At 42.0% G+C, this 24,711-nt stretch overlaps 2 protein-coding genes across 3 annotated transcripts in view; both read right to left on the reverse strand.

Annotated features, from left to right (window-relative positions):
- The window catches only part of LOC108247085 (vesicle-fusing ATPase), a 55,998-nt gene extending 50,842 nt beyond the window's left edge, over nucleotides 1–5,156 (reverse strand). For both annotated transcript variants that reach the window (XM_017434967.3, XM_017434966.3), the window contains exon 1: nucleotides 5,033–5,156. In XM_017434967.3, coding sequence (XP_017290456.1) covers nucleotides 5,033–5,044 — 12 coding nt within the window. In that variant the 5' untranslated portion in view covers nucleotides 5,045–5,156. The remainder of the gene's footprint in view (nucleotides 1–5,032) is intronic.
- Nucleotides 5,157–17,156: 12,000 nt separating this feature from the next.
- Nucleotides 17,157–21,035, reverse strand: LOC108247079 (cyclin-dependent kinase 5 activator 1). The gene is made up of 2 exons (XM_017434949.2): nucleotides 20,407–21,035; nucleotides 17,157–20,319 (listed from the first exon to the last, which is right to left on the reverse strand). The coding sequence occupies exons 1-2, from the start codon at nucleotides 20,917–20,919 to the stop codon at nucleotides 19,828–19,830; spliced, it is 1,005 nt and encodes a 334-aa protein (XP_017290438.1). The 5' UTR covers nucleotides 20,920–21,035; the 3' UTR covers nucleotides 17,157–19,827.
- Between the last annotated feature and the right edge of the window lie 3,676 nt (nucleotides 21,036–24,711).

Here is a 24,711-nt window from a genome sequence, read left to right on the forward strand (position 1 = left end):
GGGGGGGGGCTTCGTCAGTGTTTCTGTTTGTGTGCCTGCAGTGGGGAGAAACCCGACAATACGCCACTGGATACTTTTGACTCATGCTGGATGACCGAGAATGTACCATCGCGCATGCAAACACACACACACAAAGATCTAGGCTGACTTGGAAAAGTATAAAAAAAACATGATGAATTATTAAAACCTTTCTCTATTTCATAACGCAGAATGGAATCACATCAGCACTGCAGACATTTCTGGATTTGCATAAATCTATACTGTTAGGGTGATCGGTATGTCTTAAATCATTTAGACCCTTCTAAATAATAAGGATGAAATGAGTCATAGTATGCTTGCTGTATCATTTTCTAGAAACTGCTTAATATCTAGAGTATCTTGACTTGAAAACAGTTCTGCTGTGTTCAGCAGGGTTGGGGTCGGTTTGGGTTTCCTAAACTATCCCTTAGTTATGCTGTTTTAGACTTAGACTGCTGGAGGACAAACTGACCACATTTCCTCTTTCTACTGCTGTCTTTACTTGCTCTACTCTACATATTTGTATTCGTATTTATTTCTATCATTAACATGTTTTTCTTTGTTTATCTTCCCATAAAAACTCCACCTGGACCAGTCATTTTTTGTGTCTTTTTCCTGTCCTCTCTAACCCCAGGCGGTTGAAGCAAATGGCCGCTCGTCCTGAGCCTGGTTCTGGTTCTGCTAGAGGTTTCTTCCTGTTAAAAGGGAGTCATTCCTTTCTACTGTCACCATCGTGCTGCTCAGGATGGGAGACTGCGACGGAGTGAAGATTCAACGCAACCTGCTGGCTTCCTTAAGCATATAACTTTTACTAATTAGAATTTTATAATGTATGTAGGTAGGTAGGTACATTTATTTATATAGCACTTTTCAGCACGAGGCAACTCAAAGTGCTTTACAACACAAGAACAAAATTACAGACAAAGTTACAGAACATGATAATGACAGGTACTAATTGTCTAAATAAGCTAAGCTAAACCAACAGCATGACTAAATGTACAGAACTAAACTAAGTGTACAGGAAGATAAAGCTAAACTAAACAGTACCGAATTTCTAAATGATACCACTGGCCCACTAAAACAGCCGATGTAGTAATTACTAAGATAGAGAAAGAGGGAAGGAGGAGGGGGGGAGTGAGAGAGATGCGACAGCAGAGTATGAGTATGAGAAAGTGTATGTTTGTTTCCATACAGTAGGAGGCGGTGTGATGCATTTGTGTGCGTTTGTGTGTGTGTGTGAATGTTTTTCTACAGTGCACAGAGAGCACTTTTGTCATGAACTGGTGCTATATACAATTCAAGAAAATCCAAGCCTACTGAATCTAGCTAATATCTAATTCAAAATTAGCAAGATGCAGAACTCTAACCCCAAATTACTAAGAAAGACAGAAGAAAAAATAAAAAAATGCACAAGAAATTCTTGACCCATGAAGACTATGTAACTCTAAACCAAAAATAAATGCTGTTTTTTTATTGCTGTTTTGTTTTTTGTTTTTTAGTGATGTGTGCAAATTAGCTACCTTTTAGCCAAAAGTCATGTAGTTTTAGGTCTATTTCTGTCGCTTAATGCTACAAATTTTCAACCAAGTGCATATCTACAAAACATCAATTTGTTGTGTTGTTAATTTTTATCCTTAAATTCTTGCATACAAATGAGTCGAACGGGAACAATAAATTGTCAGAAATGAGCTCCATTTTCCAGTTAGCTAACTCTCCTAGCTAGCATTAGCTAGCCTGAGAAGCGACTTCTTTGTCTTCTTGTTTGAAATTAAAAACATACTCCGTTGTTTCACTGAATTATTAAGTACATTTTGGGTAAATTTGCTTATGTTTTATTGTAAACATCAAAACCACTGTGTGATAATGCTTCATGTTTACCAACTGTTCTCAAGTTGTGCTTTCTGCAGAAAATGGGAAACAGGAAATGCTCTGATTTCTCTCCCACAAAAAAATGTCCTAATGGTTTTCCTTTAAACTCAAAAGGAGCTTAGTTCCTCCTGCCTGTTTACAATGTTTTCTGCAGTGGAGGTTTTAAAAGCATTTGTGTTTTTCGGTTTCTGCTTTCTGAGTCCACTTGTGGCGTCGCTTTGTGTCTTTGCGGTTGGTTTGAGGCTATTAGCGTCATTCATTTTCTGTATCTTATCGACCGTATGCTTCTGTCCGTTTCCCACTCCTTTAACATGAAACTTTTTGGATTACTGACAAATATGATTCGCTTAAAAAATAATTTGTTTTGTAAAACCTGACGAAGGAAAACTCACGGGCTTTTAAAAGCATGACAAATCGCATGCCTCATTTGTACTTCAGGCTTTAAAGATCCAGCAGATAAAACAAAGTGCTGCTGTCATCTCATGTGGTTCGGCAGGAAGAATGAGGTAAAAGTACGAGCAGGTCAGTTCCACTGAGATTAAAGTTGTGTTTGCTTGTGTCTACGGAGCAATTATTGTAAAATAGGTAATGGAGCCATAAGGTAGCCCCACGGGAAAATGTAGTCCCGCCTTTGTAATTGTAATGTAGATTCATACTTCTCAGAGATAAAAAATAAATGCCTCTGCTCCAGCAGCACAATGGTTTTTGTAATAATAGCACCTTGCTAATGGCTGGTGCACGTCTTGAACTCAAGGTTTTGCTTGTGATAGGTGACCCTGCACAAAGCCACACCCTCAGCCCTTTTAACACAGTATTAAGTGGTAAATGGACTATACTTATATAGTACCTTTCTAGACAATTAGGCGACTTAAAGCACAATCTGTGCCCTTATTTATCCATGCATACACACATTGATACAGCACTGAATCTCTACAAAGTTAATCTGAATAAATCATTCTGTGGAGACTAATCAGTGCTTTAAACTCCATTCACACACCAATGGGGCACATGTTAAAGGCAATGAGGGGTTAAGTGTCTTGCCCATGGTCACATGACAGGAATTGAACCTCCAACTTTCACATTGGACAATGACTGCTCTAACCACTGAGCCACAGACACCCAGCCATCATCATCTTTGTCATGATTAGTATCGTGACAAAGTGTTCCACCCGTCATGAAAAGCAGTCAAATGAGCATGTGTAAAGTGAGATGGCCCCCGGTGGTTTTAGGAAGGTACGACACTGGTCGCACAACAAAATGGCAGAATTTGGACTCCCCCCTCCATGAGGCTTGAATCCCTTTCAAGGTCACAAGCTGCAGAATGAAAATCCTGGAAAGAAAGACTGTCTTATAATGAATTATTACTTTTTTTTTGGTGAAATTATCTACTTATTACCCAACGAGGTCTCTTAGTTTTCTTTGCTTGCTGTGACATCTGCCACTGACATGACTTACTGTCACCATGCTGGTGTAGATTCTCAGTCATCCAGGCCATGGTAAATTCAAAAAAAGTTAAAAAACAAAAACAACTGGACTTCTATTCTGTAGCTGAATAGAAATCCAGTTGTTTTTGTTTTTTAACTTTTTTTGAATTTACTGTCACCATATGACCTGACTCACAGGGCCAGCTAAGTTTGGACACTCGTGCTTACGGATCGTGGCCGAGTAAATATGTACAAGTTTGACAACAAGTTTTTGTTAAATGCCTCAAATAGGGGCATCATTGAAACACACTGCCAGCCTCTACAGGCAGTAAGAGGTACTGCACGTCTCAGAACCTAAAGGCCATTTTGATCATGTTTATAACCGTTTCGTTTGAACGTTTTCTGCATCAGAACCAGCCTCATTTTTCTTTAGAAATCCTTAGTTTTTTGTGTTTTTTTTTTGGTTTTAAGGTGACAATAAAGTGAGATTGCGGCATTTTAGGCAGCACCTTAAAGCGACTTCATTTGAAGAGCAAGCCTCCCTTCCTGACAGCAAAACGTGACTCGGTGACCTTGGTGACGCGTAAACCCAACATCACCTCACCTCGGTAATGGAAGGAACTTGTGTTGCATTACATTCTGTAGTCGGAATTTAAACATTCCAAAAAAATGTGAGCTCAAACTCCAATATGGCTACTTAGCGCATGGTAATCGCATTAAAAATGTTTTAATTTTTTTCCTGTTGGTTTGTATCTCACTGAGTACATGTCGCACTGTACTACCTCTGCTTGTGTTTGAATGCATTTAAATCAGCATCTTATATTGCGAGCACGGGAATAAGAAATCCTGCAGGTTGTCTGACTTGCAACTAGACTACGATTAAGCTGAATGTGACTATAGATCCAAATCCAGGTACCGACTTTTGAGCTAATCTGAGCCCAGCATTACTGATTGGGTTCTAGTGTCTGAACTACTCAGTTGAGGGGGGAGAAATGAAAAGCTACTTGGTCAGGATTGGGAAAATATCATAGCAGGCTGCTGTTTTGAGCGTTTGAGACTGAAGTTGAGACTGTTTTTTTGTTGTTTTTTTCCCCCCAAATGTGTCATCTGGGTGTTGGGGTGGGGTAGGCTCCTGATGACAGGGACAGCAGCCTTGTAGCTCTGGCTCACAGATCTTCTCACCCTCGAGAGAACAGGTTGTTATCTCCCCACCCATCCCCACTCCCACCCTTAAATAAACACGCACACAGCCCAGCGTCAGCCGTGCTCTGCTGCGCTGCTCCAGCTGCGATCGGCGGCAGAACACCGCAGAAGCCTTGGCCACTGAAACAAACAAAAAAAAGCCTCCTCATTATTTGGATTTGGGATTGAAGCGCTGCGTGCGGCCGCGCGCGGCTCAAGGGCAAGCAGGCGATGTTCGCAGCGAGCTGTCAGCAGGCCGAGACGGGCCGTGCAGACCCGGCCCAAATGCCACCCCTATCCACCCCCAGACACACACAGGTACAGCCAGGGCTAAGGGCCGAGACTCGCGTGAAATAAATACCCTCCGTCCCGCGCGCGCCCGCGGTGACATTCAGAGCTAACGGGAGATTAAAAGCGCCACCGACATTTTGCGGTTTGAGCTGCTCGTGTTTGTCTGAGGGGGGAGAGAGAGAGAGAGAGCGGGAGAAAAGGGTGGTCGTTTGTGTTATGAGGAGGAAAAGGAAATGCAGACGTCTTACCCGGGACGCCATCTTCACGGTCGCGGCGGTGACAGGGATGCAGCTCGGGCTGGATGATTCACAGGACGGCGGCGGCGGGGGACGGAGGGTGGACGGCTCGACGACAGATGGTTTATAAGCTGCAGCGCATCCCGCTCTGATTGGCTGAGAACGGCGGAGGCGAGCCCACGGGAACGGGAGGTGTGTGCGCGCGCGCGTGCCTGTGTGTGGAGAGCGTGGGAGAGCAAGCGGAAAAGGGTTAGGTTAAGCATCAGTTCAGAATTGGAAACAATCTTCTGCAGTCAGGTAGGACTTAGAATATGTGTTGTGGATGAATCTTAATTACTACCACTCCATATTTATTGTCAATATCTGTGAAGATTACTGAGTTGTAGCTAAGCTGATCTGTGGCAGTCTGTTGACCTGGCTCTGGATTCAGCACCATGGACAGCTATTCTGGGTTCTTTTTACAAGGACTCCTTTTAAATGAAAGCTTAGACTCGTAGGCCATTCTGGTAACGGTTTAAAACTTCATGTTCATACAAAAAGTTTTTTTCAAAATCTAGAAAACCTACTAGACACATTAGGGGGCACATCTGCCCCCTCTCCTTAATCTGTCACTGAGGAAGAGGAACAAACACCACAGACAAGATGCACCCATCCATTCATCTGTCCATCTCCTTTCACCTACGTCTCATTTCCGGCTCGTAGAGAGCTGGTGCCTATCTCCAGCGATCACTGTGCAAGAGGCGGGGGACATCCTAGACAGGTCGCAAGTCCATCACAAAGACACAGAGACAAACGACCATTCACCCTCTCACTCACACCTAGGGACAATTTTAGAGTTACCAATCGAGCTAACATGCATGTTTTTGGTCTGTGGGAGGAAACCAGAGTAAAGCCACATGTACACAGGGAGAACAAGATGTACCCACAAGTCAAAAAATTATATAAATAAATAAAAGTTGGGAAATTAAAGAAAAACTGTCACTGAAGACAATTTGAATCAGAGACATATTATGTGGCTTGTTGATCAGTCAATTTCATTTAATCTACTGTTTTACATTCGTAGCAAACGCCTTTAATACATGAAGTAATAATATTTTATAACTCTGCATTGTGTTAGATTACCCTTAGCTCAAGTTTATTTAGTCTTAACTCAGATTTATGCATTGGAATCTAAGTTTATAGCACAGTTTGACCCTCTGAAGCACATACACAAGAATTAAACACAAAGTATTTAATTTTTTATGTAGTTTTATTACAAAAGGGGGTATTTACAAACTATTTACAGATCAAGAAATTAATTATGAATGAGCCCAGAATAAATGTTAATTAATTTGGACAGCAAACCATAACGAGCAGCAGGGATCTGGAGCTCCGACCATCAGGAGGTTCTTCCCACTGATATGGTTGGTTGTTGAACCAGGCAGGAGGAGCTGAAGATGGACGTCACACGTTCACAGCTGGATTCCTGTGGTGCAGCTCTAGGAGGACATCACTGCTCACAGGAACAGGTGGTCAGATCTTTGTACCTCAGGGCTCCTGTTTGTCTGACATCAGTGTCCCAGGGGTTCAAACCACACATAGTTTGTTGGAGGGGATTTCCTCAGCTGGAGAAAATCCCCTCCAACAAACTATGTGTGAGCATTCTGACAGACGGAGCTGAAGACAAGTTCAGCTGTGTCCGATTCAACCGTTTGAGCTTCCAAAAGCAACAAAGTTTACGTAGCTGCACAGGTCCAACGAAATAATGGCCACAAATCATACGGGTGTCTTTCAAAGCTTTTATTTTCCTTTTGCTCCCTCACTTCTTCTTTCAACACCACAAAAACTTCAAAATAAAGAACATGTTGCTCAAGTATGACGTATTACAGTTCTCTTTAAGATCCTTCTGCTAATGTCTACCCATAAACAGTCTCAAGTACCTTTAATGCACGATAATACAGTGAAACAAAATAAAGTTCACAACAAAAGGCTACATTGGATTCTTGTAGATGTATAAAATAAAACAGTAAAATCAAAGAAATGAACAGTTACCGTGTGCGCTTCTTGGACCATATGCAGATTAAATTCTCTTAGTGTCCACTCATTCTTTCTGTCTGTGTCCATCAGGTTCAAAACCCAAAATGCAACTGTGATGCGTTCAAGTGAAACGTGGTCAATGGGAAATCACATTATGAACCGCCTTTACAAGTACATATTTGTTTATATGAATTTTCTTCATACATCAGTTTCACAATTTTTAACCTTTCTCTTACAATAGTTTAACAACTTTTAATTCTTTATTCATTAATTGTGAGCACACCTTCACTGGCTTCCAGTCACATTCAGAATTCAATTTAAAATCCTGTTGTACACCTTTGAGGCCATCCACAACCTCGCCCCTCCTTACCTGTCCGATCTCCTGCACATCACTACCCATTCACGCTCTCTTCGTTCTTCCTCTTCCATCCACCTCAATGTGCCTCTTGTCCGCCTCAGCACCATGGGAAACAGAGCCTTTTCTCTGCTTCCCAACTCTGGAACGCTCTTCCCCCGACATCCGTGATATTGACTCTCTTGTGACCTTCAAATCACAACTCAAACCTCATCTGTTCAAGTTAGCCTTTTCGCTTTAAGTTCTGAGTTATTTTCTTTTGGTCTCAGTGTTTTATAGCCATTTTGTATTATTTAATTTTGTGTATTTAATTTTGTAATGTGTCCTTGGGTGTCTTGAAAGGCACTAACAAATAAAATGCATTATTATTAATTAAATGTCTCTCAGACAGTTACTGTTCACCTGAAGTATTTCCTAAAAGGAAATCATAAAAAATATGAACAGATCTGTTGAATAAAATGAAATTCAGTCATAAATCCCATTAAGTGAAGGTGAGGAAACGTGTTTAGATGAACTGATCAGTGAATAAAAAGACATTTCTCTTCTGATCTTTGTCTGAAGGAAAATCACAAAGGAGTGTTTTCACTGATAAGAAACTAAAAGCTTAAACTTTAAAAATCTATGTTTTAAATCCTCTCATTCACTCAAATAGTCAAAGTTGTCAGCACCTCAGAATTATAATGAATCAACGCTTGTAAAGACACTGCTAGAAGTGGAACATCATTTTAACAGAACACCACATGTTATGGTTAATAATGAGGGAATATGAGAGGTTACCAATCAAACACACATCTCAGAGTTCTATAAAGATTCATTTTCAACCTCAGATGCTGAACGGGGAGAAGAGTGAAACATCCACATATATAAACCATGAAATAATGTCATGAACAAATAACAAAAGCACAAGAAAGAAGAATAACTATTTAGCTTTCATGACTTCTGTGGTTTTTCAGAGTTTCACTAACCTTATGACAATACCGAAGTAGTAACAGTTGCTTCTCTAAAGTCATTGCTGATGTATTTCCAATTGTGTTAACACACCTGAATGCTCCAGAAGTGCTGCATGGATAGCAGGTTGTGGGTTCAAAACCCAGCAAGTGATAAACTTTTCCAACCATCACAGGATTCATATTTGTTCCTCTCCCACATGACAACTCTTCTTTTTCCTCAGACAGACTGCAGGCACCGTCGTCAGCTCCATCCAGTCACAGACTCGTAATACTGTCTCCATGGTAACGAGGGACCTAAAACAACATCTCCTCGACCTGACGAGTGGCCGGGACTGAAGGAAGTTTCTCAGAGCCTAACTTTCAGTTACGTAACAGATTGATGTGTGTGTGTGTGTGTGTGGTTGTTTTTGAAGCTCCCCTTTGTCTTCTTGTCACTTGCTCATCACATGCTTGTCAGGAGGTGAAGCGGTCATGGAGGTGGGACCCAAAAACAAAATAGGCTCAGACGGATATCAGCTGCATCTTCTTTCATTTTTGTGCACAGAATAACCACACCAACAACAACCTGAACAATGAAAGACATACCACTTAAATAGAAGTGGAACTAAACTGGGAGAAACCATTATAAGTGAAACCCAACTGCAAAATGATAACCAAACAAGAATGTTTACATTAAATGAATATCTATTAAACGATGCATTATTTACAAATCAAGACAAACAGAACAAACTTTAATTAAATCCCAACAAGTACTCAAAATTCAACATAGAAATACCATAATGTGAAACACAACCCCCTTCCATTCCCTGATGGTGCAGTCCCAGAACTATTTACTGTGTACACGCCCCCAGGGAATGTTTTGCCTGTGCACACCTGCTGGGAGAGGGCAATGGCAGAGGTAAGTATTTGCAACTAAAACTTTTATATTTTAACACTTTTTGATATTTATCTTCATGTTATGTAATTTTGGTTAAAAAGAAATTCAATCAAATACTGCCAAATTAAATCAATCTACCTTTTCACAGAAACACCCAGAGGAGGCGTGCTAAAGAAGCCACACCCCAAACAAAACTCCTGGACTCAAAATAAACTGAACTACAAACCAAAATACTATGCTTAACCGCGTTGTCTTTCATTAACAAATATAATGAAAATATGACAGGTAACAGATTGATGTGTGTGTGTCTTCTTTATCCTACTTCTATTTTTTTATTTTTTTTTAAGTTTCTGTTCTTATGAACGAACATACAAGTGCACACACACACAAACATGGGTAAAAACTTTGGTGGCAGGTGATAACAAGTACTACACTGTAGAAACGCAAGGCAGATTTGCAAAAGCTGTTGTCGTACTGTTTCTTATTCTGCCACGTATGTTGGCTGAGTTTAAATTTCTCTTTGCATGGGTTGAAGTGTTTAGAAAAATAGCGTATTTACAGCAAAGTTACCTCTGGTGACGTGAATAAAGTACCGTTCATAATGTCTTTCCTTTAAGATGGACAAGAAAAATGTACTGGAAGCAGTTGGGATCACCTTTGAAACCACTGATAGACAGTTCTGTCTCACCCTTTAACAGTTTTTTTTTAGTAATAACAGACTAAAAATGCAACATTGGATCCACTATTTCGCTAACATGGCATGCAAGTAGATTTTATATTTTGCATGTTTTAGATGTGTTCTTGCTTTAAAACACCTGGTTTAAATGAATGACTTGTGGACTTCTGGAGAACTTGATGGTTTGGTGAGGAGGTCATTAAACCATTGGAGCAGAAAAACCTAAAACCTCCAGGACAGTGGAACCTTGAGGCCTGGAGTTTGACACCCCTGACCAAGGCCATGGGGTCACTGTCCAGTCAGATTTTTTTTTTAAATTCTTGAATCCGGATCGTTACCTTGTAAGGATCTGGGTGATTTTTTTTTTTTTTTTGTGAATCGTGTGTCTTACTTTGTTCATGTTTGTCGTATCGTTTTGCTCCCTTGCTGCCATGATTCACTCTCCTTCAGTTCATCTCCTCAGTGATTTTTCATGTTGGGCTGCCACTCCCATCTACACCTGTCTCCAGTTTGTAAGCACTCACCTGTTCCCTCTTCCTCGTCAGCCCAGCCTTTATATTCAGTCTCTGCTCACAGCCTCAGCTGCGAAGCATTGTTATAGTAATGTGCTGTCTGGTTGTCCTTGTGGCAACTCGCTATTCTTTGAAGTTGACCTTTCGTGAGTTTGCTGCCACATCAGGCTTTTGTTTTTCTTAATAATAAAAAAAAGTACTTCAGTTTTTCAAGCTCCTCACACGGTCTACATTCTGGGTCTGGCCTTCTACCACCCCAACCTGATAGATCCGGATCGCCACCAAAATCTAACGACTCATTCCTTGTAGCTGGCGAAAGTGGATGGTGGGTTCGGACCCAGAATGCAGATAGACTCAAGAAACTCAAAGGCAAACTAATTGATTTTAAAGAATAAAAACAAAGGCTGTTTTGGCAGCAGAAACTAATAACAGAAAAGTACAAATAACTAATCTCAGTAAACACTTGGAGGGAGACACAAGGGAACTCAGACAGTGCATAGTAGCAACAATGAACTTGTGAGTTACGGAGGCCGAGGAACTGATTTTAAGGACGGGGGGGATTGTTAAGTGGACCTAGGTGACTGATCACCAACTGGGGACAGGTGCAGATGGGCGTGGCAGGCTGACAAGTCCTGAGCTGAGGATATGTGAGCAATGACAGGGGACACAAAGGACATAGTGAGCAAAAACTATACAAGAACTTACAACATAAAACTAAACACATGGATAACAAGAAATAAAGGAAAACTACAGAAACATGAATAACAATAGAACTAAATACAAAAGATTACTCACAAAATAACTCAAACGGTAGCATGTTTAATGTTTCCCAAAAAATGTCATCCAAATGTGTTCACTATATGTAATCTTACTGACCAACAAAGAAACAAACACAACCAAAGACATAACCTCCTTGGAGGAGGTAATTCTGAAAGTCTGTCTTCAGTTCTTGAGATATCGACACATCCCATGATTTATTTTTCCCGGAAGGTTTCATCAAAACCTGTCCAATGGTTCAAGACTTTTTTTGCTAACAGACAAACAGGCTTGACTGCAAATAGTTAATGGTAAATTTATTATACAAAGCTCTCGCACAGCTTGATATTTTGGCACACACAGGCAAAACCATGGGTGGGCTACAAAATGGCTTGCCCTTTTTGTCCCTTCACAGCACCCATAGAGTACTACGATAGTGCACGATGTGTGCACTACCACCAAAAGCTAGCAGTGAGGAAGTTTCGGCTCAGATTTCATACCCTGGCAGTGTAGACAGGAGTGTTTGCAGAGACTGTGTATGTGACTTCACTGCTGTTATTAAGCTGATGTTTGACGCCTCAGTTACAGAATTTACCAACATGAATCAGAAATATATATCATATATATAAAATGGCTATATTGTGAAGTTTTCTTACAGCCACATATTTCAGTATGACAGAAAACCACAAGGAATAAGTCTCAGCTACTAACACACAAGATTTTAGTTTGATATGGGTAAAACTGACTGAGTCATAGCTGTTTATGAGTAACAAAAGGTGGATTAGCTGCGGCAGCCATCTTGATTTAAGTTAATTCCAAAAGTTAATGAGCTGTAGATGTACATCCAAACATTGTCTTCTGAGAACTTCAGTAAAATCTGCCCATCAGGTCATGAGATATTTTGCTAACAGACAAACAGTGTTGATGCCAACAGTTAATTGCAAAGTTTTAAGCCAAAATGTGGCACAATTTGTTTTTGCTCAAAGCAGGTGTTGGTAATGACTCCCAGCTACTACCACACCAAATTTGTTCTCAGTATGTGTAAAACTGACTAAGTTACAGCCATTTTTGTGTTTACTAAAAGCGCTTAGCTGTGGCAGCCATCTTGAATTGGTTTGATTCCAAAAGCTAATCAGCTGTAGATGTCCTTATCATGATTAAATCCTGAAAGATTCACTAACGTCCGTCCACTGGTTCGTGAAATATTTTGCTAACAGACAGACAAATGAAAAAGCAAGCACAAACACAGACACACACAATTACATGATCACTCATTGCCACGATCAATATATAAACTAAAACTACGGGTTTCATTCACCTCCCTGTATTTTTTAATTACAGATGTGCATGTGGGTCACTGTTGTTTGGAGCAGAAAGCAACACACTGCGTGAAACAGCTTCATTGTCAGAAATTTTACCCTCAGGGAGATAAGGGAAAAACTGCCTAGTCACTCAGAAACAGGGATGACTCAGCAAGTCCAAACCTGGAACATTGTCATCTTTTTACCTCCCTTGTGGTTTTTGCTTGTACCTCTGTAATTGTGCACTTGAAAAGTTTGGTGCACTGCAAACATCCATACTGCTAAAAGGCTTCACATTCCCCAAAGAAATGCACATCGCCCGCAACCTTTTATGCCAAACGTTTTACACTAAAATCAAATGATGATAAAAAATGACATTGAAAATAACATCTCAATCTCACACTCGGGGCTTTCGTCGTGAATGACTCAGCTACGACCGCATCGAATTTGAGCTCATTATCTGTGAAATTAACTGAGGTACAGCCATTTTTGTGTTTTCTAAGGATGCATACCTGTGGCGGCCATATTGAATATGGTTGACGGCAAAAGTTAATCAGTTGTAGGCGCTCATGCAATGATAAATTCCAGAGGGTTTCGTTAAAATCCACCCAGTGGTTCATGAGATATTTTGCTAACAGACAAACAGGGTTGACACCAACAGTCAACGCAAAAGATTTACGCAAACATCACGCATATTATTGAGCACTTGGAATATGTGTTTTGGATGACTCTCAGCTACAAGCACGCCAAATTTTAGCGCAATATCTGTAAAAAATGATGTATTTATAGACATTTTTGTGCCTTTTAAGGTCACGGGATTGTGTCGGCTATCTTAAATTGAGTTGACTCCAAAAGTTAATTAGTTGTAGGCGCTCATCCATGATTAATTCCTGAGAATATCAATAAAATTTGTCCAATGGATTATGAGGTATTTTGCTGAAAGACACGAACATATCGCAACATCTCAAACACCATTCATAGCATCCGTGGACATTTCGTAATACCCAAGCTCATTTCTGGCTAATTGCAAAAAAATGTGCTGAAGAACCAGGAAGTAGTAAATTTTTGTTTGAATAAATGTTTTTTTTTTTCTTTTTCTTCTTTGTGTTTAATATTATAGGATTTTTGCTTGAATTTGGCCCTTTTAAAACAGAAATGTCTTCCTTTAATGACTCTCTGTTGCCCTCTTGTGGTCACACTAAAAAAGTTCCCCATTTATTAAATTCCCACAACCTGGAAAACAACAACAACAAACAAAAAATTGTCAAAAAACAACAAAAGTCAGTGCTTGTAAAGATTTTTTTTATAGAAAGTACCTGTAACAGTTGATCAAATTATTCATATTTCTCACATACATATTCATACATCCACATAGTAACAGATTGCAGCATTAGCACTCTAGTAACACTAGTAGCTTTGACTTTTGTTCAACAAAGATTCTTGTTTTTACACGAGTCACAAATGAAAAAAGGAAGTCAAATCCAACCAACGTCATCATTATTAGAAGATTACACGATAGGTTTTCGTCTTGTACGTGTTGCGAGATAAAGTATGGCACATTGTAATGAGTTGATCGTCGATGAAAGCGTGGACATGAGAGGGCACGACCAGCTTGTACTCCCCGTACCGCCGTCAGGAACACAGTTCATTCAGAGTCTTGTTTTCCTCACCTTCATCCTTCGTATTAGCAGCTGATGGGGCCGGAGCAGTCACGTGCAAAAATAGGGCTCAATGTTTCAAGACGCTTTTCTTTTGCGTCACTGAAATACGTCACTCTTAAAAGATTTTGTCTGACATTTTCACGGCAGTGACTAATGACACTGTGGTATTCAGTGTGTGTGTGTGTGTGTGTGTAGGGAGGGGTATATTTTATAGATTTGGACTTCTGAGGTTTCGGAAACTTGAGCAGGAAGTTAATCTAGAAAGAAAACAAAAACTTCCTTTCCAGACTGATTGTTCAATCACAAGTTAGCAGCTGTAATTTGGCACAATAGTTCTGTCACGCTTTGGACTTCTTAACAACCTCAAACAGACTCATTTCATTTCAAAAGCTCAGCGGTTGGCGGAAGAAACTAGCTGACGAGCTAACTAGCTTGCGCAGCTGTCAGTGTCGCTGCTAACACAATTACTTTGCGTCAACTTCAAGACCGAGCAACAGAGCATTGGTGTTCGGAGCCTTATGCTTCTCACTTGTGGTATTAAGTTATTTTGATGATGTTGAAGCTTTCCAAAATTAAACTAACAGAAGAATTTCTTTGCTTTGGGTACGCTAATGCTTTAGCAAACCCGCTAGCGTGACTTCACAGCGTATGTCACATGTTTCGCCCTCCTAACATAAAAAATAATGGTATTAAATGGTGCAAACTGGCTTCTTTTTTTGTAGCAGTCACAATAATTCATGTAGGCTGTTTTATTTTCATTAGCTCGAGAGAATATTGTCTTTTTGCCCAGGACAGATTAGCTGTTAGCTATTAGACCTTTTAACGTTAGCTACAGTCTTTTAGGACAGTAAAACCTCCGCAGCCTTTTCTGTGCATTAATGGATACACAGTAAATCCCTTGAAGGCAATAAAAAGGGAGTTATTTTTTCTGCTTGCCGTTTTCAAAATCCAAAGTAAAGGACCAGCCTCGTCATGTGTAGCAGTATTTGTACCCCAGAAGAAACAGCTTTGACAGGTGCTACGGTTGCCTTCCCACTGACAACCCCTCTACTGTCTCCGTCACTTACATGACCAATTGGAGCATTGCTGGATCGTGGCAATTTGGAAAACTTTCCTTTTGGAGGCAATCACGATGCTGCTACGCTCTGACTGCTCAACGTCCTACACCCACACTGCGCTCTGTCGCTCGCCCTGTTACGACTGTCTCAGATGGCATCAGCTGAGTAGAGGTGTGACGTTCACAAACGATTTGAATCTATTGAACGGCTCTTTAAAACGAACAAGGGGAACCGAGTCGCAGACAGTAAAGAGTCATTCATTTAATTTCCCCCCTTCCTCAGGTGCTGACATGCACACAGGCCATTCCTTTGCTATTCCACTGAGAACAAGCAAAGGGGAGGAGCGCAGCAGTTGTTGTGATTGGTGAACCTGCACTCAGGAGGTGGGGGGTTGCACGTTTGACAAGTCACATGGTAGAGCTGTATGTAATGACGTATGCCGTACTATGTTGCTGACAGTACCATGTGACTAACCGTTCAATCGGCTGATCTTTTGAACGGCTCTTTGAAAGCAACAGATCTGCAAGATCCAGATCCCTTCGAAAAGCCATAATTCCCACCTCTAATGCAGAGCGAGGACTGGACCACCTGCAGGTGCGTTTGGGCGGGGGAGGGGCATACAGCAGGGCCGCTGAGAAGCGGAAGAATGGTACGCGCTTTCACATCAGAGTCTCCAAAAGTCTCCGGAAAAAGTCGCAAGATTTGTCGCTTTTTTTTTTTTTTTTGAAAAGGAGTTGCCAGAGGGGTCTGAATACCAGCCAAAAACAGAGACATAGTTGTGAAACTGGCAGCACTGCGGTTATGGGTTCAACGCTTATTGGTGTGTTGAGAGTACAGACTGCTGGTCGCAGTCGCATGGTGAGAGCGTACTGGTTGTAGGAAGAGAGCGACACATTGTGCGTAGAAGCTGCGCCGCCAGTGTGCAGCGTGTGCAATGAGCCAGCCCCATGTCATAAATAAATACTCAGCCACCACCATGCTACACCACGCTCTAAAGGTTTTGTGGATGATTAGTACCCTCTGTCATCTGTAATCGGGAGCCTACGCCTTCTCAGTGCACCCCTGCAGACCTCGCCAAGACCCTCCAAAGACCCATCCATGTTCTGACTCACTAGGGAGGTCTTCATCCAGTGTGACGGCCTTAGCAAACCTTTCTGATTATCACCAGGGATGAATATCAGCCAATAATTACTTCTAACATTTATGGAGAAGAAAGTGACCCTGACAGCCCTGAAACTCCGCCTTTGTGGCCATTTCCCTGCCGCAGAACAAATCCCATCTTCTGCTGCAGTTCGGACCGTTCGGACGCATTCTAAACGAATCACTGCTCAACAGTTTGCATGCCATTGTCGTTGAGAGAAATGCTACTTGTCTCATCAGCCCATCGGAACGAACAACCGGGGAAGAACGACGAGTGAACAAGCTCGCTCGAAGCGGGTTTGTCCTCTGTGTGCATATGAGATCAGGTTTGATTCCGGATTGAAGCTACATGTTGGTCCTCACAGCTGCTGCCGCTGGAGTCCGATGGCACGGGAGCATAAAAACACAACTGGGGGGGGACGACCTGCAGAACGAAGGCCCTTCCCGTTCCTTTTGCGGTGAAACTTATGACCAGCTCCATGTGGTAACCTTTCAGAAAGACCCAGTTATGTTTTGATGAGTTTTCAAACTCATGTCAGTGTGAATACTCCGTTTTGATTGGTCTGAAGTAGACATACGTCTTCCAAAGTTAATCAAACAACCTTCCTGTGTAATAAAATCCATTTTTTTTGTCATTTAATGTCCTTCCATTAGGAAGAGAGTCCCTATTTTTTGCTCTCCCCCTCCGACACACAACACAACGACATTATGAAAGAAGCTTATTTGTGATTCCTTTAAAGTCCCTCGAGTTCAGGAGCTGGAGACTCTCAGTTGGCTCATGATAGTTTTTTTTTTTGTTGTTTGTTTGTTTCATTTTGTATGAAATAACGAGTCTTTAGAATGATATGGCACAAGATCTCCGCCCCATATGAGAAGGGAGAGGGTGGGTTTTTTTTCTTTTTTTCTTTCTTTTTGAGAACTGAAGACAGTATATATGCTACGGTTAGACGCTGAGACATGAAATCATCAAGGTAAAGCATCTCTCTCTGGAATGAAGATGTAAAACATCTCTGGTTCTGGGGGTTGAAAACGTTGCACTGTTATTTTTTTTCCCAGCACAAAAGAACCCTCTTAGAACCAAATTCCTGTGGGAAATCAAGATTTTTTTATGAACCCAATCTATCCCTGACTTCCATAAATGGAGATGAGTTAATCTTGGTGAGCTCTTTAAGGCCCCTGAGTACTACGTAACCAAGAGTAGAAAGAATCGGGGCGAAGGGCCAATCGTTTGCCTTTTCTAAGATAATTGCGAGAAAGCTATGAATTATCCCCCCGTTTGAGAGGCCTTGGGCCGCGTCGCCTTGATGTCGCATCGCTCGGTCTAACATTCAGCAGTTCGTGGTGGCGACCGCTCGGTCTCCTCTGCGCCACGGGGCGCGGCGTGTCCAACACAAAGCAGCATGCTAGGAGACCTGTAGAAGCACACATGCATGTCAAAGCGCTCGGTGAAGGAGAAGGGGAAACGTAGGGGAGGAAGGGGGGACCAGGCGGAAACTCAAACGGCAGCCGGGGCCTTCGAGAACTGGGAGGCGAAAGCAACACGGAAAGAAGTGCTTTGGAAGAGGAGCCCCATCCAGACTCATTGCGTTTGCCTCCGAGCTTGGACGGCGTCACATTTGCTTGGGTTGTCTTCGTACAGATGTCCTTTGTGACACAGCACCACAAAGTCGTCAGTACAGTGGGGTGCACACATTAAGAGTGCACAGTTTTTTTAAAAAAAGAAACTAACCTTCTTTCCTTATTTCCTTCTTTCTTTTTCCAGTGCTCAGCGCCAACTTGCATGGTGGCAAAAGGTGCAGGGTGGCAGGGTGAATAAATCTAGCTTCCCCGTGTAAAACGTGCCCTGAAGAGGTCAGTATTGCATTTTTCCCATGTTTCTGTTCATGTAAACATCTTACGGAGGGCTTGTTCGAAGGGAGTCATTTTAAAGTAGGGGTTTGTGAAGATTTATTTGATTTATTTTACCCTGCCTGTTGCAGACGGGCGCTTTGAATGACCTCAGTCTGACCAGACTGACAATTCAACCACCAGTTGTATTAAAGCAGTTTCAGTCTCAGAACATTTTAGCAGTTCGGGCAAACGCTGCCTTCTAAACCTTTACATTATCATCGGCTTTGCGTGCCAGATCTACGGTGCTACAGCTAGCTGCTGCTGCTATTTGTTCATGTAAAAAAAAAACAGAGTTCTGTGTAAATAACTATGCAATGCTAAACTGACAGCGGTGTAAAGGTTTACAGCTGTAGCTCTCAACCTGTGGGGCGTTACCACTCCTAGTTTTATTTTAATTACCAGACCTAAAAGAATTGTGAGCAGAACTAACGTTTAGACCTTGCGGCTGCTCAGGCTTGTTTTTCTGACATACCAGTGGAGACGGGTCTGCATGCCGTGCAGTTTTCTCTCTTTCAAGAAGGAGAAGTTTGCAGGAGGTGTCACTTTAAATCGGAAAGTGGTTCTTCGTTTTAACAGCTGGAGAGGGTTGAAAGAACCACTGAAATTTCTGAGACCGGAGCTGTTTCAGGACGGCAGGAAGTTGCTTTGGTAGCCGTTAGCTTGTCGGAACTGCAATGTTGACGGGTCTTAACTTCAAACCCCCACTTCAAAATGTTCCCATAATGAGCGATAATTTGTGCAGGGACCGACCAACATTTCCCACACTCCTCCAAAAAAATTAACTGCTTCCTGGAGGGTTTGACTTTATGCGTTTCTGTTTCTTTCTAGGTAAAGTGCAGCACGGTTGTGCTGTTTTTGCGGCGTTTGTCAATTTTATGTGCGTTCCAAACGTGGGGCTCACATTCAACCTCTACGCTAGCGCTCTGAGCCTGGGCAGGGACCACGAGAAGATAATTCTGTCAAGTTAAGCTGGTCGGGTGCGAGGATGTGATGAAGAACCTCATGCGGACACATTTACTCATCCAGTAGGAGTCAGAAGCTTCACTGCAATGAATCTGTGTTCAGACGGTTCACTGCTACTAGATATATAAATGTGTGTGTGAGTGTCTGGCGTCTCTAGGTCGGTTGCTTTTATTCCTTATGTCATGAAACAAGGTACAATTCAGACTGACGCATGTCTCTGTTGGCCAGAATAAAGATAAAACTTGCTCGACTCTGTCAGCCAAGTGCAAACATGACTGAAAGATTTGGCTGGTTCTCAGCTCTGTGGCTAGCACAAAACAATTTTGAGATCCTAATTAGATCAAATCATGTCATTCATCTGGCTGAAGGTGTCAAACCCGCCATAGCAAATGGATTTTATCTTCTTTGTGGTAAAATGTGTCCTGTTGCCAACAGGTGAGATGCTTCAGATTATTTATTGGAATTGTATTTTGGTACGTCAGTAACTGGAGTAGTTTAAATGTTGAGTTTAGTTCTACAAGCGCTTTCCTCTGGGCTATGGAACCAGCAGAGACGCCAGACACCAGAACCACTCCAGAGTAGCTCTACACGTCCCATTAGCCTTCCCCGCTTCCTTTCCTTCCCTCCCTCCCTACCCCCTCCCAGCTCCCTCTTATCGGTCAAGGCCTATGAGAAGTTTGGTCTTCTCTTCCTCTTTCTTGCTCTCGTTCTTCAGGTCGGCGAACACCTGGGTAAAAAAGTGCGGGTCGGTGTTGATCTGAAGCATCTTGCCACTCATCCGGTTGATGATCTCCAGGCAGCGATCCCAGAAGGCCTCCTTCTCGGCCTCCACCAGGAAGGGCTTCAGCGGGTAGGAGATCTCGTTGCCCATGTAGGAGTAGGACAGATAGAGGCAGGTGAGCAGCGAGGCCTGCAGCTCGCGCTCCGAGGCCACCTCGGCCGAGACCACGTCCCGGCACAGCATGTAAAGGAAGACCACGTTGGCGGGAGTGATGAAGCCCTGATCCTGCCAGCCCTGCAGGAGCAGGGAGCGGTCCACGCTGCGCAGCCACAGGACCGGATCTGTCGGGGACAGACGCTTCAGTCTGTAGCACCGACGGCACAGGAACTCCCCCAGGCTACGCATCAGTTCACTGGTGGAGGCCTGGAGTCAGAGAAGGAGCAGATGGGTTAGCAAAGAAGACCTGGAACATATTGTTCTTTACGATCGAAACAAAGACACTCGGCTTACCTGGACGATGACACGTTTTGGTGTGCCGACAGCGGTGGAAGCCTGGATTCCAGGGCCTGTAAGGGAATTCTTTTTGGCAATGACAGTAGCTACGTTTGCCAGGGTCTTGGAGGTGGGCAGATGGGAGGAGGTAGTGGTGGTGGTAGCTGAAGGGTCCTGGATGGACGAGTAAGACGAGAGGTTAGCACAAGACTGAGATTTCTTCATCTTCAAGCTGTTGGAAGCTGAGCTGGTGGTGGTGGCTGCATGGCCTTCTAGAGGGCTCCCTTTCCCACCGTCCCCTCCTTCTGACTGGAGCTTCTTGGAACCTTTCCTCTTCGCCGACACGGCCACAATGCGTTTCCATGGCAAAGCACTAATAATAGAGGGCCGTTTGAGGGACTTGGCTGCCGCCGCCGCATCCTTGGCGTTCTTGCTGTTTTGAACAGCTGTGTAATGACCCACCGTGGCCGGACCATCCTCAAAGAGAGCCGCCTTGCGGTAGCTGGGGGAGAGCGACAGCACCGTACCCATGGTTTGTGATAAGGCTCAGCAAATAGATAAGATGGACTCAGGAGAAGCTCTTTAACAGGTTTAGTTAAAGAACTTTGAGTGGGTCAAAGTGCCTCGGATTGGGAGGAAACTGAACCTGTGAACAGAAAACAGGACAGACCAAATTCCATTAGTTACATTATATGGTAAACAAATCAGTTTCAAGCACTGAAAATATAATATATTTCCAATAGTTTAACCCCTTCCGTGGCCTTTGGGTCGAATGGACCCCAATTCCTAGGGCTTCTCTTCCTCTCTTCAGTTACGAGGGCATCAGGGGGGTTAAAGAAGTTGCCAAAGTTTAAATATCTAATGAACTAAAAGGCTTTGTTTTTATGTCCCATCTACACTACCTCAAATACTTTATTTTTCGTTCTCCACTTATTTGCCCAGGTCCCCCTTGAAAATGAGATCTGGATCTCAATGGGGTTTACCTGGTTAAATAAAGAAAAATATTTTTTTCATCATCCACACAAAAACATTGAAATACTGAGACTCCACCACTAGGTGGCAACAGCAGTCACAATAAGAACTTGAAAATACATTTTAAAAAGCCTTGTTAGCTTGGCTATAGATTCTCCCAAAACTTGTTATTCTTGTCTTGTCTTGTTTTGTTATTGCACACTGCCAAAGGTGAAGGTAGAGCGATAATGTTTTGCCTGCGTCTGTGTGTGAGTTGTGTGTACCATTAGCAAAATATCTTGTGAACCAGTGGGCCAGTTTGAATGAAACTCTCATTGGATGAACATGTGCTGTACAACTAATTAACTTTTGGAGTCAATCCCATTCAAGATGGCTGCCTGCCAGAGATAAGCGAACTTGGCAAACACAAAACTCTGCCAGTTGAGCTATTGAGCTAACATTTGGTGTGGTTGTAGCCGAGATTCCTTCCCAACACATACTTTTGATTGCTGCATATTTGCCTTAAACCTTTGTTTTAGACAGTGGTGTCAACCCTGTTTGTCTGTTAGCAAAAAAATCTCATGAACCAGTGGGTCAATTTTAATGAAACTCAGAAAGTGATCATTTGATGCACATCTACAACTGTTTTACTTTTGGAGCCAACCCAATACAAGATGGCCACCACAGGTAATCAACATCAGCCAATACAAAAATGGGTATAGCCTACCTCAGTCAATTTTACAGATATAGGGCTACAATTTGTTGTGGTAGTTGCTGAGAGTCAGCCTCAACACATAGAGCACAATACATTGTTTAATTTTTTTTTTAAACTTTGGCATTAACTATTATCATCATCACTGTTTTTTAGGAAATGACCTCGTGAACCATACTGAAGTTCTGTATTTTTGGTCTGCATTTTATTATTTTTAATGTCCTCTTTGGAAAGCATGTTTTAAATTTTCTGTTTTCTGCTGCTGAATATATCAGTTCGTGTGGAGTTATCAGGGGTAAATTTGATTAGGCGCGCTGATCAGGCGAACTGATTCATTCAGCAGCCTCAGCACCGTCGGTCAATAACACGGACGTTGTTCGGTTGAGAAAACAACAACAAACTAAATAAACAGTGTCATGCAAAAGTGTAGAAGTTTAATGTTAGGTAATGGAGCATCCCTTCTTAGTGGCATGTCGATTTTGAGAAAGAGCTGTTTTATAAGCCTGAAAAACAAAAATAACAACAACAACCACAAAAACTGGCACTCATTAGCCTAGCCTGGAGAAGGTTTTTTCCTCTTTCTCCATACTCTGTGCTCTCTAACTGCTATCACAGCTGATAAGATACTAACTATTGATAACTATTAGAGAGAACACCACTTCAAAGTTGACTGGACTGTGCCTTTAAATGTTCAGAACTTTTCCACTGAAACCTACTTCAGAGATCTGAACTATCCCTATAAATGGGCTATGTTCTTGACATGACAACACTATGATGGTTTGTACTGACACCTCAAAGCAAGGAGTACTCAGATCTTAACTGGGGTGTTTTGTCTGTGCCTTAAAGGGGTTTTCTGTGGTTTCTTTAGTCCAAATGCATTCAGGTGAAATATACCGGTGATTCTAGATTGACTATATGTGTTAGTGTTTCAGATCCGTCTTGTCCTGGAATATAAAGGTACATTTTTATTGCCTAATTGTCTTTGCAAAGGTGCAGAAAATAAGTATGTCAATTAACAAGGTTCATTGAATATTGCAGCATAGCTAAAGCTGTATCATTTTAGGCACTAAGTTTCCTTAACTTGCCACTTTAAGAAAACTTTTAAATTTAACGTTAAGCCTTAAGCACTGCACATTTGCAGTGGTCAGTCACTTTCCAGCAAAAAGGTTTGCATCTCAAAAGAGTGCTTTCTGCTTGGAGTTTACATGTTTTCTCCGTGCATGTGCTGCCTTTCTGTGTATGGTAAAATTCCGGTTGTTCTGTCAAAATGAATAGGCTGAAATAATTAAGGAAATAAAACACTTTAAAAGGCCCAAGAAAACGTTTTGAAAACCACTTAAAAAAATGAAAGGCTTCACATTCCTTGAAGGAATGCCTATCACCCACCGCCTTTCCTGCCAGTTTCAAACTGACATCATTTCATGTTGAGAAATGATGGAGTTGTGGCTGTTTCAGTGAAACCTTGAAAATAACGTCAAGTGCAGTCTCTCGCATTGTCACAAGATGGCAAACTCGGAGTATGTGTTGAGGATGACTTTCAGCTACTACCACATCAAATTTAAGCCAATTACATATAAAATTGATTGAGTTGTAGACATTTTTGTACTGGATAATGTCAATTAGCTGTGAAGGCCATCATGAATGAAACGGACTCCTAAAGTTAATCGACTGTAGATGTTCATCCAGGGATTATTTCCTGATTGTTTCATTAAAGTCTGTTTTGAGGTTCACAAGATATTTTACTAACAGATAAACCAGGTTAAGGATTTTTTTTTTTTTGCACAATGGGTAGCACTTAAATATGTTGTGGATGACTCTCTCTAAAATCAAAACTGATTGAACTACAGTCCTTTTAGTATTTTCTAAGTTGAGTTGACTGTGGTGGCCATCTTGAAATGGATTGGCTCCTAAAGGTAATCAGTTGTAGCTGTCCTTCCAGTGAATATTTCCTGAAAGTTTCACCAAAATGCATGCAGTGGTTCATGAAATATTTTGCTAACAGACAGCTAGAATTGACTTTAAATAGTTGATGGCAAGTTTTTAAAACAAGCATCTTGTGCAGTTTGTTACAGGTTAGAATATGTATTTGAGATTAGCTTCAGCTTCTACCACACCGGATTTTAGCTTAATATCAATACATTTCAGTAAGTTATAGCCATTTCTTGAGTTTTAAAGGCCAGCTGGCTGCAGCAGCCATATTGAATCGGGTAGACTCCAAACCTTAATCAGTTATAGCTGTATTACCAGAGATTACTTTCCGACAAACTCATTAAAATACCTCCAGTGGTTCATGACATATGTTGCTAACAGACACACATGGTCACGGGCAAAAACATCCATCTTCTGTAGGTCCTGCTCATATGCTGTAAAGAGCAACAGAGGGTTAGGCTACTTAATATGACCAATTTGGAGAAGTGATGGTTCAATATCAAAAGAATAATTAAATCTGTTAGAAATCGACTTGTTAAAAGTTTTTTTCTTTCTTCCAGTGAGCTGATATGTTAACACGTGGCATGCAGGAGGCTCTGCCCTCATCGCTCTTATGTAAGGAGCCAGAAAAGGGCCGGGGAGAAGGAAATGTGCGCAGGCATCCATCTTAGCTTCAAAATGGAAGCCTTGAATCCAGCACCCGCCACCCCCACCCCCCACCCCCCGCCCCC

The sequence above is a fragment of the Kryptolebias marmoratus genome, linkage group LG12, assembly GCF_001649575.2.
Source record: "Kryptolebias marmoratus isolate JLee-2015 linkage group LG12, ASM164957v2, whole genome shotgun sequence".
NCBI lineage: Eukaryota > Metazoa > Chordata > Actinopteri > Cyprinodontiformes > Rivulidae > Kryptolebias > Kryptolebias marmoratus.

Coding starts and splice junctions, on each gene's coding strand:
- LOC108247079 (XM_017434949.2), bottom strand. CDS start 20,919: ATGGGTACGGTGCTGTCGCTCTCCCCCAGCTACCGCAAGGCGGCTCTC. Junction 20,320..20,406: donor CAAAACGTGTCATCGTCCAG/GTAAGCCGAGTG, acceptor CTCTGACTCCAG/GCCTCCACCAGTGAACTGAT.